This window comes from Zonotrichia albicollis, chromosome 2 (assembly GCF_047830755.1).
Source record: "Zonotrichia albicollis isolate bZonAlb1 chromosome 2, bZonAlb1.hap1, whole genome shotgun sequence".
NCBI lineage: Eukaryota > Metazoa > Chordata > Aves > Passeriformes > Passerellidae > Zonotrichia > Zonotrichia albicollis.
The window spans coordinates 110,672,501-110,686,719 of record NC_133820.1 but is presented as its reverse complement, the minus strand read 5'-3'; the positions used below and the strand labels follow the sequence as shown (position 1 = coordinate 110,686,719).

Below are 14,219 nucleotides of genomic sequence, written 5' to 3'. Positions count from 1 at the left end.
AATCTCACTTGGGCTATATAATTCTGTTTAATTCTTCTGATACACTTATAAACAAGCCGTTAAAGATTTTAAACTATTTCTTTTTAATAAGCCCATGAACATCTGTTTCTGCAAAATACTGGCAGAAGAATTAAGTACTTCAGGTGCATGATGGGGATCTAGGGATTTAAAATGGAAGCTGAGATTTTATCTCTTTACTGCATAATCTGTGCAAATTAATTCCTGGATCCATTTTACCATCTGTAAAATAGCTATTACAATGATGGCTCCTCTGTCATAGTTCTCAGGGTTATAAGGCTAGCAGAAGCTGTAAATTTGGCATTAGACAAATAAAAATTTTGAATCAGAACCTTCTTGAACTTTTTAGAGTAAATGGATGCTGTGAGGTGTGAAAGGGACTTATGAAAGGGAGCACAACTGAAAAGTTCTGCAAGTAACTTTTTAAAAGAAAACTTTTTTACTACTCCCACAAGACAATTGGTTTAAATGATTGCAGGATACTTCTGTCCATTGACAAGAAAAATTGTTTGGGTTTGAGTGCATTTATTGCAAGTCACAGGGAAACAGGAAAATGCCGAGTTTTGGGGTTGCTGTTTTACTGGATACAGTAGTTAATAAGGCTAGTTAATAATACTGGTTTAAAAGGCTGCTTTCACTGCAGTCTTTCATTTCACATTTAATACTGAACTACAAAGGAGAGCTCCTTTCCAGAGTACTGGACGTTTTCTCTTGCTATCCTTACACTCTACATCTAATTTTCACTATTATATCTGTATGTGTTAGTGCTGTGGGAAAAGATGGGAAGAAATCTTTGTTTGGACTTGGCCAAGTAAATGCCCACCCAAGTACAGATGCAGTTCTATTTGAATAGTTTATTCTGTTTAGAGGTTAAGCCATCCCCACCAAAGTGCTTTTTTGGTCATATTACTTCCTACCTACTAATATATGCACATCTTCTATCTGTGCAGACATGTCTTTGTGCATTAAGCTGAGCTAATGGTTGTTTTGGGTTTTTTTCCTCACAACTATTTCAGGTATTCCCTGCACCAACCACACATTCAAGTGCAGGAATAATATTTGCATTAGGAAACAATATGCAAGGTGTGATGGGACTGTGGACTGTGTTGACGGAAGTGATGAAAGCAGCTGCAGTAAGTTTCTTTCAAATATTAATCTTTTTGAACTTTGAACTTTTTACACAATAAATACCTTTATTTCTTCCTGTTTTGGAGTGGGTACAAGTTGGGCTGCATGTACTAAATTTTTATTGCATTCTCTCTGCAATGGTTGGGTAATGATCAGCTATCAGTTGACCACAGATCTAGTTTCAGAACTTGCCAAGTTCCTGTGGGAGGATGGGCTTACAGTTATGGGGAGCCTTAAAAAGCTGTGCTACTTATTGCAGCTGTGCTGAGGATTAGGGCAGCAGGGTTAATTACAGAATGAACTTGGTTAGTTGGGGAAGCAGCAACTTTTGTTGTCTGCAGCAATGCCAGGCATTTCATTGAAGTTGAAGTGTATTTGGACTTCCAGAGTGATACGGCTGCAATCGGAAAAAAACCCACAAACTTTTCACTTCTCTGATTCTTCCAGATGGTGCAATACTTCATAGCATCAAGTCAGGTTCTACTCTTAAATCTTCCTAAAGTAACCTCCGTACAACCTTTTAAGTTTGTTTTGATGTAAAGTAAACAGATGATTGTCACTGTAGTAGCAATAAAAGTAGGGTTAGGATTAGTTGCTTAAACTGAATGGTCTCAAGTATATTACATAACATGGATGTGTTGGAACAAGTCCAAAGGAGATTTGTGAAGATATCTGTGGGCTGGAGCACCTCTCCTGTGAAGACAGGCTGAGACAGCTGGGGTTGTTTAGCCTAGAGAAGAGACAGCTTTAGGAAGAAGGCTTTTAGCACCTTCCAGTGCCTAAAAGAGCCTACAAGAGAGCTGGAGAGGGACTTTTCACAAGGGCATGTAATGATAGGACAAGGAGGAATGGCTTTATAATAAAAATGGGTAGATTTAGATATAAGGAAGAACTTTTTCACTGTGAGGGTGGTGAAGCCCTGGCAGAGGCTGCCCAGAGAAGCTATTGATGCCTCATCCCCAAAATTGTTCAAGGCCAGGCTGGATAGAACCCTGAGTAAGCTGGTTTAGCAGGAAGGTGTCCCTGCTCATGGGAGGGAGGGTTGCAATTAGATTATCTTTAAACTCCTTTCCAAACCAAACCATTTTAGGATTTTGCCTGACCCTCAGCTGTCTCTGGCTTGCTGCCTGTATGACAAATCTGTCAGCACTTGTCTTGGATCCAGTAGGATGTCTTAAGAGACTAGCCACATGCATATTTTTATTTGGAAACATTAAAGCTACATTTAACTTTCTGGATGTGTTCAGGAAAGGATCCAGAAACCTGTGTGTGGGAGTGTGGGACTAAAACTCCTGAGCAGATGCACAAGCACTAGGGATGGACAGAGACTCTACAGAAGGGCCTTTCTTCCTTGCTTTTCCAATTAAGAGTTCAGATTTTTGTGCTGATTGTTGCAGAGTTTTGTTCAGACATGGCTTATAGGAAAAGGACATACAGCTGGTTAAAAAGTAAAAGGCAGCTGTAAGCAGCAGGTTCTCAGGCTTTTTCCTTAACAACAATAAACACCATGTCCTTGAGTAAAGTGATGAGAAAAACATGGTGGAAAACATGGAGGCCTTGAGAATGGTCAATAACAAGTCAACAGCAGGATGAGAAAAACAAGTATTAGCCTCAACAAGAAACCACAGGTATTGACAACAAAGGAGGGGTTGGTGTGTAATCTGTAACCAATGATGAGCTCAGGTTTTGCAATATGTATGAGCTTAATTAACACTACTATAAAAGTGTGTAAGCTGGATCAATAAATTGGAGTTCGATGCTCATCAATGGGATGGTCGTCTCCTTTCACTTTCCTCAGCTGATGAGACATGACTTCTTCACCTGTTAGTATTATACATTGTCAGTCAGTCATTTCCATACAAAATAATGATTGTACCACCTTGTTTGTCAAATAAATATCCAGTCTCCACATACATTTTTCTTGTATCGTTCCCACTGTTTTGGCAAGTGTTTTGATGACGTTGATTTTCTTTCTGGTTGGTCTCTTTTCAGGTCAAGGTTGGCAGTATCAAAAAGAGATGAGGGTTTGCCTATTTGTATATATTCACTGTGATGCTTATTAAATCAATGGATCCCTTGACATTTTTGACACAAGAAATATTTTGGGCTAATTTCTGTAGCAGAGATAGAAAAGGGACTCAGTAAAATTTCCAGACTGGTGCCTTTTTATGGAGTCATCTCTGATTTAACTGATAGAATAGCCAAAGAGAGAAGTTTTATTATTATAAAAGGGGAATGAAATAGATTTCAAAATATTTCAAAGTGTAATATTCTTTCACGCCATGTGTGGGAAGCCCCCTCATTAAAGGAAAGTACTGGAAATGGAGATTATGACCTGAAATATCTCTTGCAGGTTGTGGCAATAGCAAGATCAGCAACCTCATCCCTCGGATTGTGGGTGGCTCAAACACTGAGGAAGGTGAATGGCCCTGGCAGGTCAGCCTTCATTTTGTGGGAGCTGCTTACTGTGGAGCATCAGTGATATCGAAAGAATGGCTTGTGTCTGCAGCCCACTGCTTTCAAGGGAGCAAGTAAGCAGTCTTCCCTCTATATCTGTCCCAAACATGGCCAGAATCCACAAGTGCCTTTAGGTTCTGGAGTTTGAACTGCATGGAGGTGCTGTGTTCTGCTTTTCCCAGTCCTGCTGAGAGTGACTGTTTTGAGGTACTTTTTTAAGACAAAACATCTTTGTTTGCTCCCACCCAGGCTGGCTGACCCCAGAGCATGGCGTGCCCACCTGGGCATGCAGATGCAGGGCCATGCCAAGTTTGTGTCTGCAGTGCGGCGGATTGTAGTGCATGAGTACTACAACAGCAGGAACTATGACTACGACATTGCGCTGCTGCAGCTGAGTACGCCCTGGCCGGACACCATGGGCCACCTCATCCAGCCCATCTGCCTACCTCCCTATTCCCACAAAGCCCGCAGCGGGGACAAGTGCTGGATAACAGGTTGGGGCCAAAAGCAGGAAGCAGGTGAGTTTTATCCCTTCCATTGATATGATTTTGTTCCAGGAGCCTTCACAGCTGGGGCAGTGTGCATGTACCTTTGTATGCTCAGGAAACTTGGCTGCTGGTCCCATGGATCTGAATGCCTTTCATATTGTGTTGTCAGTGTAGGGAGCTACACTTACACAAAAATATCACATGGCTATCTTTCCCTTCTTTTCCCCTCAGAGGTGTGGGACACATGGTGTGGTTTCTCTTTGGCCTGCTGGTTAATCATATGTAAAATTAAGAATCTGGTTATCTGAAAGATGCATGTAATGTCTCAAAAAAAAAAAAAAAAGGAGGGTGTATTTTTTCCTGTTTCCCTCTATTCCCTTTGTGAGCTTCTATAATACAAGTGCCAAATCAATCTTTTAATTTCAAAGTATACCTTATTACATACTAGCTTTATCAAATCCTAAAATAAAGTTTTATTATGTAAACCAGTGCTTGCATATCTGAGTAGGCAGGTGAGGGCTTTTTTGCTATAACCAGATTTTGAAAGGATCACCTGGCGATGAGATTGGGTCTGCTTCATGGAAAGGAGGGGAAATTTTAAGTTAATTCTGTTATTATTAAGTTATATACCTTACAGAAAAGAGGTGTTTCACCAAATCTTTCAGATAGAAAGGAGCAAATGTGGAAATTGATTCTTTATGCTGCGAGAATTTGCATCCTGAAACTGACTCATAATCTTAATCTTGAATTTGGCTCCTTCATATTATGCTTCCCTCACTGCAAATCTATCATGTGATGGTCTAAATATCTTTGTAAAATTCAGTTTCCTTTTTGAAATGAAAAGAGAGCAAATTAAGAAGTCTTGAGATGTTATGGGGGAAAACAAAAAAAAAAAAAAAAAAAAGAAAAATATTTTGGCCAATCCTAGTGATTATGCCATTGTATTTGGTGTGTCTGAAGGACTCAGATCACATTAAAAAATTGTCTGATAGTTTGAAGAGCCTTTCTGCTCTGTTGCAGTTAGTTGTTTGGAATCTGGAATAAATCAATAGTCAAAAGTATCTATGGATATTTTCTAAAGACTTCTTGTTTTATATTTCAATAGATGAGTAAAATGCTGTTGAATTTGTTTTCCAGATGATGAAGGTTCAGCAGTTCTTCAGAAAGCAGAGATAGAAATTATTGACCAGACATTATGTCATTCCACATACGGGATTATCACAGCTAGGATGTTTTGTGCTGGGCTATCATCTGGGAAAAGAGACGGGTGTAAAGTATGTACCTCAGCAAACTCTGCAAGGAACTTATCTGGTCTTTCATTGCTGCATGAGGAGGTGTCAAGTTGACTGGCAGACCACTTTGTGGTCAATATGTTTCAGTTCTGAAAAAGAGGAATATAAGTATTGTCTGTCAGCAAATCTCTTCTGTGGATGATTTCAGAGTTCTGCTGCTTTATGTGCATGAGTAACATCACTAAATTTCAGTTACAGGTCAAAAGCCAATCAAACTCTAAGTCCCAATAACAAGTTGAAATCAGGCAATTTTCAGCATAATAGACTCTCAGCTGAAAAAAACACAAACTGAGAAAGTAGCTTGTGTCTTTTCAGAATCCCTCCCCTCCAACTTGGAACTACAAGACAGTATAATGAGATGCAGACAATTAGGCATAAATTTGCAAATGTAAGATATTTCTGATCTGGAAAAACTGAAAGATGAAAAATGTAAAGTGCTGAATTTACTTCTAGTGAAAAGTAGTAAAACCCCATAGATACGCTGTATATATCTATAAGACACTTAATATTACAGATCTTATATGCCATATTGTATTATACTATACTTATATAAACCATACATATTTACTGCTAAAATAGTAGTACATTTACTGCTGAAATAATAATAAACCTATTTTTTTATGATGGAGATCTTGAATCTTCAAGATGTTCTAACTTTCACTGATCTACATAAAAATGAATAAGCCTACAATGGCTGAGGGAGTATAATGCTCCAGCTGTTTTTTAGAGGTTAGTGAGGCCATTGATATTAAGTATTGTTTTCAGTAACTGGAGAATTTGTTTATTTATGGCCACTCAAGATATAGCCAGGGAAAGACATCATTTTGGCTGCATTTTTGTAGAGGCAAATGACTTGTGTCTGTGTCTGGCAGTTGTTAGAGCTAATCAAATTGTGGTATTCCTGTTTTGTGAAAAGTGCTGGTGTTCTACTTTTGTCCTAGGAATGAAGGAGAAAACTCACAAATTTTACTCTCTAAATGTGAAATCCTTTTTGTCATGGAAGGAAAAAAAGTCATCTAAATTCTTGACCTTTTTTGAGGCAATTCAATCTAGTCTTGCTTTAGAGGAGTGAGTGGCACCTTAGCACCTTGGAAGGGTCCCTTCCAACCTGCATAATCCAACAACCTGTAGAGTGAAGGCAAAATAGTTTTCTAGCTCTAACAAAATATTTGTCTAGCAAGAAGACACTTCTCTTGCAAAACATCTGAATTTTGCCAAATGCACCTTTTGCTTTTAGAAGTTGTTTCTTGCACCCAATATTTTGGTAAAGTTTACTTTGCCATTGAGTGTCTTTCCGACATGCTCTGTGTACGGCAGAGCCTTACAGGGAAGTATCAGTTTGGTCCAAGGAATTTTCCCCAAATGATGGCAAATGGTTTTATACCTGATGCTCTGCCAATGTATTTCTAAAAGAACATGCTGTAAAGGAAGAGTCCTAGTTGCTTTGTCCTGTATTACAGCATGATGAGATCCTGTAACAAATTTTGAAGTCTAGAACAGACTTAATTTTAACTGCTCTAATTACAAAGACATTATGGGCCTCTAAACATTATATGCTGACTGGTATCTACCAGAGGACAATCCTTAGGCTCTTTTTCCTTCTTTAAAAAAAAAAAAAAGAAAAAACCCAACACAAAACAATTAAGGAATTCCATCTGTTTCCATTTACCTTTAATTTGAACTAAAAAATACAATTATTAAATACTTAATTGTATTTACCTTATTTAAAAATATTTTTTAAAGCCTACTATTTTTGAGTTTTAATGTCTAACCTATGAAAGTGCGTATATGTTAAGTAGCAGATTTGGGGTTTATGGTTAAGTATAAGGTTAGGGGAAAAAAAGTGAATTTCGAATGTAGTCCATGCAAAGTCATATCTTTATTAGTGTCTTTAAAGAATGAGAATTACCTTCTCTCTTGTGAAAGAGCAAACTTTGGTAAAACTGTGCAATGCCATCTACTTGAAATAAAACCCTATCAACTTTGAACTATCTGAATTTGAAAATATAATCACTGGAATTATGCAAAACATCTCCTATGGATTTTTCCTCAGTTTTCATAATTCATGTTGTAAACACATATAACTCGATACGTTATTTTTAGGGTGATTCTGGTGGACCACTGTCATGTCAAAGCAATGGAGATGGAAAATGGTTTTTGACTGGCATTGTGAGCTGGGGTTATGGATGTGGAAGACCAAATTTTCCAGGTGTCTACACAAGAGTGTCAAATTTTGCACCATGGATACATAAATATGTGCCTTCAGTCTTGTAGCTTGAAAACTATTTCCATGGAATAAAACATGTCCTGGATATCTTCATTAAAACCATATTTGGAGGAACTGTTCACAGGTGGAATTTCTTTGCATGTCTCTTGCTGATTCTGGCTCACATATGGGGCTAATAAATACCAGGAATTTGAGCTCTGGTGAAAAAGGAGGAGGCTGTTCCTTGTGGTGCTTGTTCCTTCCACGCAGATGTCTGGAGACATGGTGGGAGGTGCAACAGTAAACTTTGTTTTAAAGGCACCAACTAAATGGAGGTGCATTCACCTGTGAGGAAGTTGAAGATACAATTGATTGTGTAAACAGAGAGCTTGAGGCTCACTCATAATTTCCTCTGAGATGTGTGCAGCTAATACAGAAGTAACAGTGAAGTAGCAGTGAACTGTTTGCACTCTGGCAAATACTACTTCCACTACCTCTTCCAGCAAGGACAGCTGATGAAAGAGAGAGGAGACACTCTAAAAAGTGAACTCAATCCTTTCAAATCCATAGGGCCCAAATTTTTGAAGATCACAAATTCTGCTGCTATAAGTGATTTGTCGCATGCTTACTCCTTCTGCTTTCATTTTAATTAACTGCATGATTTGGAGCTACTAACTTTTCTTTTGTGCTTTCATTTCTTTATTTTCAAGTTCATCCACCTAAGAATTTGAATTCTCAAGCTTCAGGCAACCTTATCAAGATGAATAAACATGGTGATGTGTGTTATTGCAATGATCTTGTCCTTGATGAAATAAAACCATTGTTTCTAAAAGGTCCTGGTATAATATTTATGTAAAAGTGGTTTGTTTCCTCTAGGCCTTTTTCTGGGTGTTTTTTTTGCCTTTTCCATGAAGGAAGGAAGGAAGGGGCAAAGCATCAGTCAGCAGGTTCTGTATGTGTAGCAGAGACAGGCTGTTGAAAAGCAGAGGACTTAAACAAAGCCATCCGTCTGCAGTTGTAGCTTGAATTTCTGAGCTGTGAGGATTGCCTTCGAATTAACCCCTTTTACAATCTCTGTATGAACTGTTCAGATTTGTTTTATTCCCTTTGTTCCCTTTGTATTATTTTTCTGGGGCTGAGATTTCTCCATTTCCTTTTGCTTTTATAGATTCTATTCTTTGTGCTCTCTCTCTCTCTCTTTCAACATGTATCAAATATGTTCTTTCCCCACACACATCCTTGATTTTCTTATTTTATAAGCAGAACATGCTGAGCTTGATGGTTTGCTGACTTAAAGCTGCTTTTCCTTTCAAACAGGAAATGTGAACATAAATTGGTTTGCAATTTATTTACCATATTTATTCTGTGGTACTGTCTTGAAGCTGGAAAACTAAGGTGACATGTGGAACTGAGCATGTCTCCTCTCTTACAGATATTTCTATGAATTCCCCAGGGTGTTTATTAGAAGTTGCCTCATCCATATTGCCCTTGGACCTTTTATCTGTAAATTGCATGTCTGCATGTCCTTTGCATTGTGTCGTCAATTATTTCCCTACTCCCATGTTTCAGAAAGAAGTGATCTATTTTCAAATTGTGGGATCCATATCCTACTTAGCCTGTCAGGTAAACAGAGTTACAGTGATGGTAACTTTTCCTGCCCACCTTCTTTGATTGCAAATCAGCTGGCTCCCAATTGAAGCAGTACAGCAAAGGTGAAAAAAGAGAAGCTCGGGATGTGCAGTGGGGAGAGCAGCTATTCTGTTTAAGAAACGGGGTTCATTTATGGGGTTGCTGCTAGCTTTGTCAAAAGGCATTTGTCATGGCATCATGCTGCAGGCTTTTCCCTCTAGCCAGATTTCTGTGTACAGCATTCCAGTACCAGGTGCTGAACAGGTCGCAGGGCAGGTAAGAGCCACCAGCTAAGCTTTGCAGTAGGAACACAGTAAAAAAATTATCTCTGTCTACTCCTGTGTCCACTGACCCCCATACTTCATAAATTGCTCTTAACTAAAATTATAAAAATTCCCCTCCCCCCCCTCCCCACACTTTCCCAGACTGAGATGCATACAAAAAGGAAATAGCCCAGAGAGATAAGGGTTTCAGATGTGATGTAGCTGATAACATGAAAGATCTTATCTCAATTTGCAATATTTTTATCTCTTTAAAACTATGAGAGTAAATACACAAAAATATGTTACAATAGCTCTTCTTTTTTAACACTAATGCCATCCATGGTCTTTCTCTAGGAAAGTCTGCATGTTTGCTCCTGCCCATCTTACCAAGAAGGTTTGGTGGAAATGTGATATATTCAGCTGTGTTTTCCTGTTTTTCTTTAATGCATTTTAAATTTGCTATCTAGAAGAAAATGCACATCTCTATAAGAGAATTAAAAATGCAGAAATGCATTTAAGTTTATGATTTAAGCTTATAGTGTGACTTCTGTCCTGCCCTGTAGAATTTGTGAGAAATTAAGTTTGATAAATCATTCCTGAGTCTATGGGTTGTTTTTTTGTCTGTTAATCTACTTTTAATTTTTGAAATAATAATTCAGCTCTTGCAAGATCTTATTTTATCCATTCAAATAAAGTTATCTTTCAACCTCTGAAAACAAATCCTTATATGTGTAATTTGGGGCAAAACACTATTGGAGCTCCTGGTAAGAAATGTAAATCCACTGAGCAGCAGGTTATTACAATCCTGGTAGTTTCTGAAAATCCTGAATGGTCAGTGCACAGGTGATTTCAAAGGATTGTGGTGGATTCACTGAAGTAATAACTTGTATGTGTGTGCTCAAGGATTCTTTATTTCAACAAAAATTGTGTGAGCAAAGAAATTACTAGCATAAAATCATAGCTTCCATTAAAAATTTAATTGCAATGTCTCTGGAGCTTTTATCTGATCTTAAAAGTGTAAAATTATACAGCAGGGATGGTAGCATCCAATTTCATAAAAACTATTGAAGGATTTGAAGATGTGGTTTTCGGTCTCAGTGCATAGCTGTTTAATCTGTATATGTCAAAAATAGTCCTACTGTATAAAAATGCAACAAAACTAATTGTTAAACAAAAGAGCTTTTTGTCACCATGTTTAGCAGCAACTATTGGGCAGAGAAGTTCAGCTGGCTATGAAACTGTGCCAGCCAAAATTGCAGACCAGTGAAAACCATGTCCAAAATTGTAATTAGACTGTATTTATAGTGAATTTCTTTTCCTTTCACAGTGAAGGAGAATCTGGGCTTCAAGCTCACTTCTGGAATATATTCTGGGCACCACAAGATATGGTTACTTTTCTTGAAAAATTAACCCCAGTGGAACAAAAAGAAATCTGTAGTAAACAAGCAGTTCCCTTGTTCAGTTCTGGGGAGGAAGATTTTGGTCTTGTTACAATGGAGGTTTTTGGTATCAATGTACCTGTCATTTAATACCTATTCTGTCTATTTTTCTTTCTCCATTTCTTGTCTTTGCTTGTGTAGCTCATAATTATTATATTTCCGTTTCCGATTCCACAGAATATGACGTGATGATAAGATCAGGAAATTATGCTTCAATCCCAAGTGATGCCACTTTGAGGGGGAGTGGAAACCTGTGATAGAAAAATGGCATTTTTCACAGGGCTTATGAACTAAACTAGGTTATGGAATCTTCATGTCTTGTGTTTCAAATGAAGGCTGGATGGAAATACCTTACAGCTTTTATTCTGATGTTCTGACTAGAATGGCTGAAATTTAATAGCTCCCTCTATTGCAGTGAGCTATGGCTCCGATTTTTGCCATTTCTAAAAAAATCCCCAAAAACAAAACAAGCAAGCAAACAAAAAAACACCCAACAAAACCTCTAAGAAATTGTACATAATTTGGCTTGTGACTAGGCAATTTTGGTTTTATATTGTTAGTGATCAATTAGGCAGATATTGTAGCAATTGCAGCTAAATCAGTTCCTGCTTATGATGGTGAGGCTCTGTACTCCCTTGGCCAGAGCTGGAGAAGGTGATGCAGTCTGATAGGAAAAGGGCAACAGAATTGTAAACGTAAGAGCAAAAAAGGAATAGAGGAGTCAAGAAATATGAGTATGTGATTTTTTTTACCTTGTCAGAAATCTTAGCCAAGAACCTATCTTTCAGTCTAACAGTTTTTCCATACTGATCTACACTCTACTTTGTAGCAGTATCCTTTGACCTGTATTCCAAGCCAGGTAACAACAGGACTAACTCTGATGAATCCCAAAAAGTCTTTTTATCAATGGAGACTGTAAGTTCCTCCTAATTACGTGGTAGTTATCACTCTGCATGGTGTCACTCCAGAGAGCTGTGCATCATACCACTTGCCAGCATATGATTTCCTTCTTCCACTGCAGAACAAGATCATTATGAGGTAAGATACAGAGCAAAAATGCTTTACTGAGCTGTACAGAAGCTCTCTGAAACTGTGCTAGATGGATAAAATTTGAATTTGAGATTTGAAATACAACTTAATTAAAATCTTGGATAGCGTAATCAAAAGATCTCCTAATAAAGTTGAAAGGCACTGATAAGGGTTTCCAAGTCCAACACCCTTCTCCTCAGAGGACTACCTAAAACCAAACCATCTGATTAAGAGCATTGTCCAGATGTTCCTTAAACTTTAACAAGCTTGGTGCCATCACCCCTTCCCTGGGGAACCCATTACAAATTTCTGTGGGGTTTATTCTACACTATCACTAATTCTAATGGGTTTCTTTCCATAAAATTACATTTACAACTCAAAAACATACAATTTTAATATATTTTAGAGTTAGAATTACAATTAGAATTTATTTTAGAGTATTATATTTTATTACTTTCAGAAAATGTATGTTTTATGGCAGTCCAGTCACAGCTGAATTCCTCCTCATAATAGGGGTTTGGAAGGCTACATCCTCAGAGTCACTGTAGTGTATTTGCATAAGTGGGTTCAGATGATATTTAAATTTGAGACGCTACACTTCTACTTTTCAGAGTTAAATTTCATGTATGAGCACAAGGAATCTGTCTTCCTCAACCAAATGAATAAACAAATTGTAGGATCTGAGGATGGATGGTTTCGAGAGGAGAACTTAAATTCTTGGAACTTTCAGGAAGAGGTTAGCTAGACATGAAGATTCAGCTAGGAATCTGAAATGCACTTGTTTAGGAGTGGTTTAACTCAGCTGAGTAGTCCTCTTCAGCTCTATTAATGTACTAAAATTAACTGCTCTCTATGCTACAAGACATAACAGATTGCCATTGTTGGCATGGAATGGACAGAAGGTTTTTGTAAGGAATTACTCTCAAACTTCAAAGGAGAATCCTGTTCCTGATGTAGGCCTGCATTTGTTCTGCTACTTATTATGGATTATTGCTGCTACTGTTACTCCATTGTGTATTATTAACACTGGCTTAGCTTTTTAGGAGCCACAAATGTAGAGCTGGCCATGAGATGAAAACACCTGGAAGACAGCAAGACCAACACAGGTGTCTGATATAAGACATTCAGAGAACATTGATGCAGTAAGCTGTAAGATGAAATTCAAGAATGTGCATTGATGTCTGTCTGTTAAAGAACCAAAACAGAATTTGGTGACTGAAATGATGTTAAAAGCCCGAGGGTACTTCAGAAAAATTTACTTTTTTGGTTGCTTTTACTGCCACCCTAAAAAATGCATTGTTTTGCATATGTCTATTAGTTTTGCTCTTGGATCAAAAGCAGCCTAGTGACATACTTATTACACATGCAGTAGAACTAATAATAACAGGATGTCCATCCGTGACAGCCAGTAACTATGATAGCCATTATTCCCCAATGTTGAGGTCCAGGGTCACACATGGTGACTGAACTGATTCTCTCCAGTTTCTGTAAACTGCAGTAATAAATCTGCTCAGTGACAAATCCTAAAGCATGCTAAAGCTGAGACGGGGAGGTGTGCTGTGAGAGTAAGAATCTCACGTGGACAACTCTTCTCATAGCTTGCCTTGCTTTCCTGATGATACTGCGACAGAAGGTACAGATAGTAGATAAACCAGGCTGTTGACTGGGTTGATGAAGAGGCTGAAATATTTCCATATGGCAACGTGGAGGCACTTAAATTGTTATTTTATAAATGTTTTGTCAGCTGTTATGATAGAAAGGATTTAATAATGTCTGCAGGAGAGGCAAAGCAGAGATTCATTCACTAGCGCCTCACTTCAAACGCATGAAAGGAATAGCCTGCTAAAGCAGAAGACAAGTGCTTTCAATTTAAGGTTAAAAAATTTTATTTTAATGCTGCCAATCTGGGCCTCAGTTACATCAAAGAACTTGATGCAGGACTGTGATGGAAATAATCTGTTACTGTGAGGTCTAATCTTAATTGCTTTCATTTGCTGCGCATAGAAAAAGAGAAACCTGTTAGAAATTTTTAATGTATAGATTCACTCACAAAATATTCTGAGTTGGAAGTGACCCACAATGATCATAGAGTTATAAATAAATGAAAAAAGTCCAAAATATGATGCAGGTTGCAAAATGGAATAAGCATAAGAGTGAATTACAGATGCAAGAAATAGCACCTCACATTACAAGTAAAAGAACAGCAGGAAGTAATAGTTGCTGAGCATAGGACTTCACATTTTGTGTGATAGTTTTTGTGACACAAAACC

The 14,219-nt window shown here is 37.9% G+C and overlaps 1 protein-coding gene and 1 pseudogene across 6 annotated transcripts in view; both read left to right on the top strand.

Annotated features, from left to right (window-relative positions):
• Positions 1–8,359, top strand: part of TMPRSS7 (transmembrane serine protease 7) — a 32,823-nt gene extending 24,464 nt beyond the window's left edge. Inside the window, exons 13-17 of one of the 6 annotated variants that reach the window (XM_026796745.2) lie at positions 1,035–1,151; positions 3,500–3,677; positions 3,853–4,121; positions 5,229–5,365; positions 7,487–8,359. In XM_026796745.2, the coding sequence (XP_026652546.2) occupies positions 1,035–1,151; positions 3,500–3,677; positions 3,853–4,121; positions 5,229–5,365; positions 7,487–7,657 (872 nt within the window). In that variant the 3' untranslated portion in view covers positions 7,658–8,359. The remainder of the gene's footprint in view (positions 1–1,034; positions 1,152–3,499; positions 3,678–3,852; positions 4,122–5,228; positions 5,366–7,486) is intronic. The other 5 variants (XM_026796744.2, XM_074536021.1, XM_026796746.2 and 2 more) reach the window with 5 other exon arrangements.
• Positions 8,360–9,357: 998 nt separating this feature from the next.
• Positions 9,358–14,219, top strand: part of LOC113459976 (suppressor of tumorigenicity 14 protein homolog) — a 29,118-nt pseudogene continuing 24,256 nt past the window's right edge.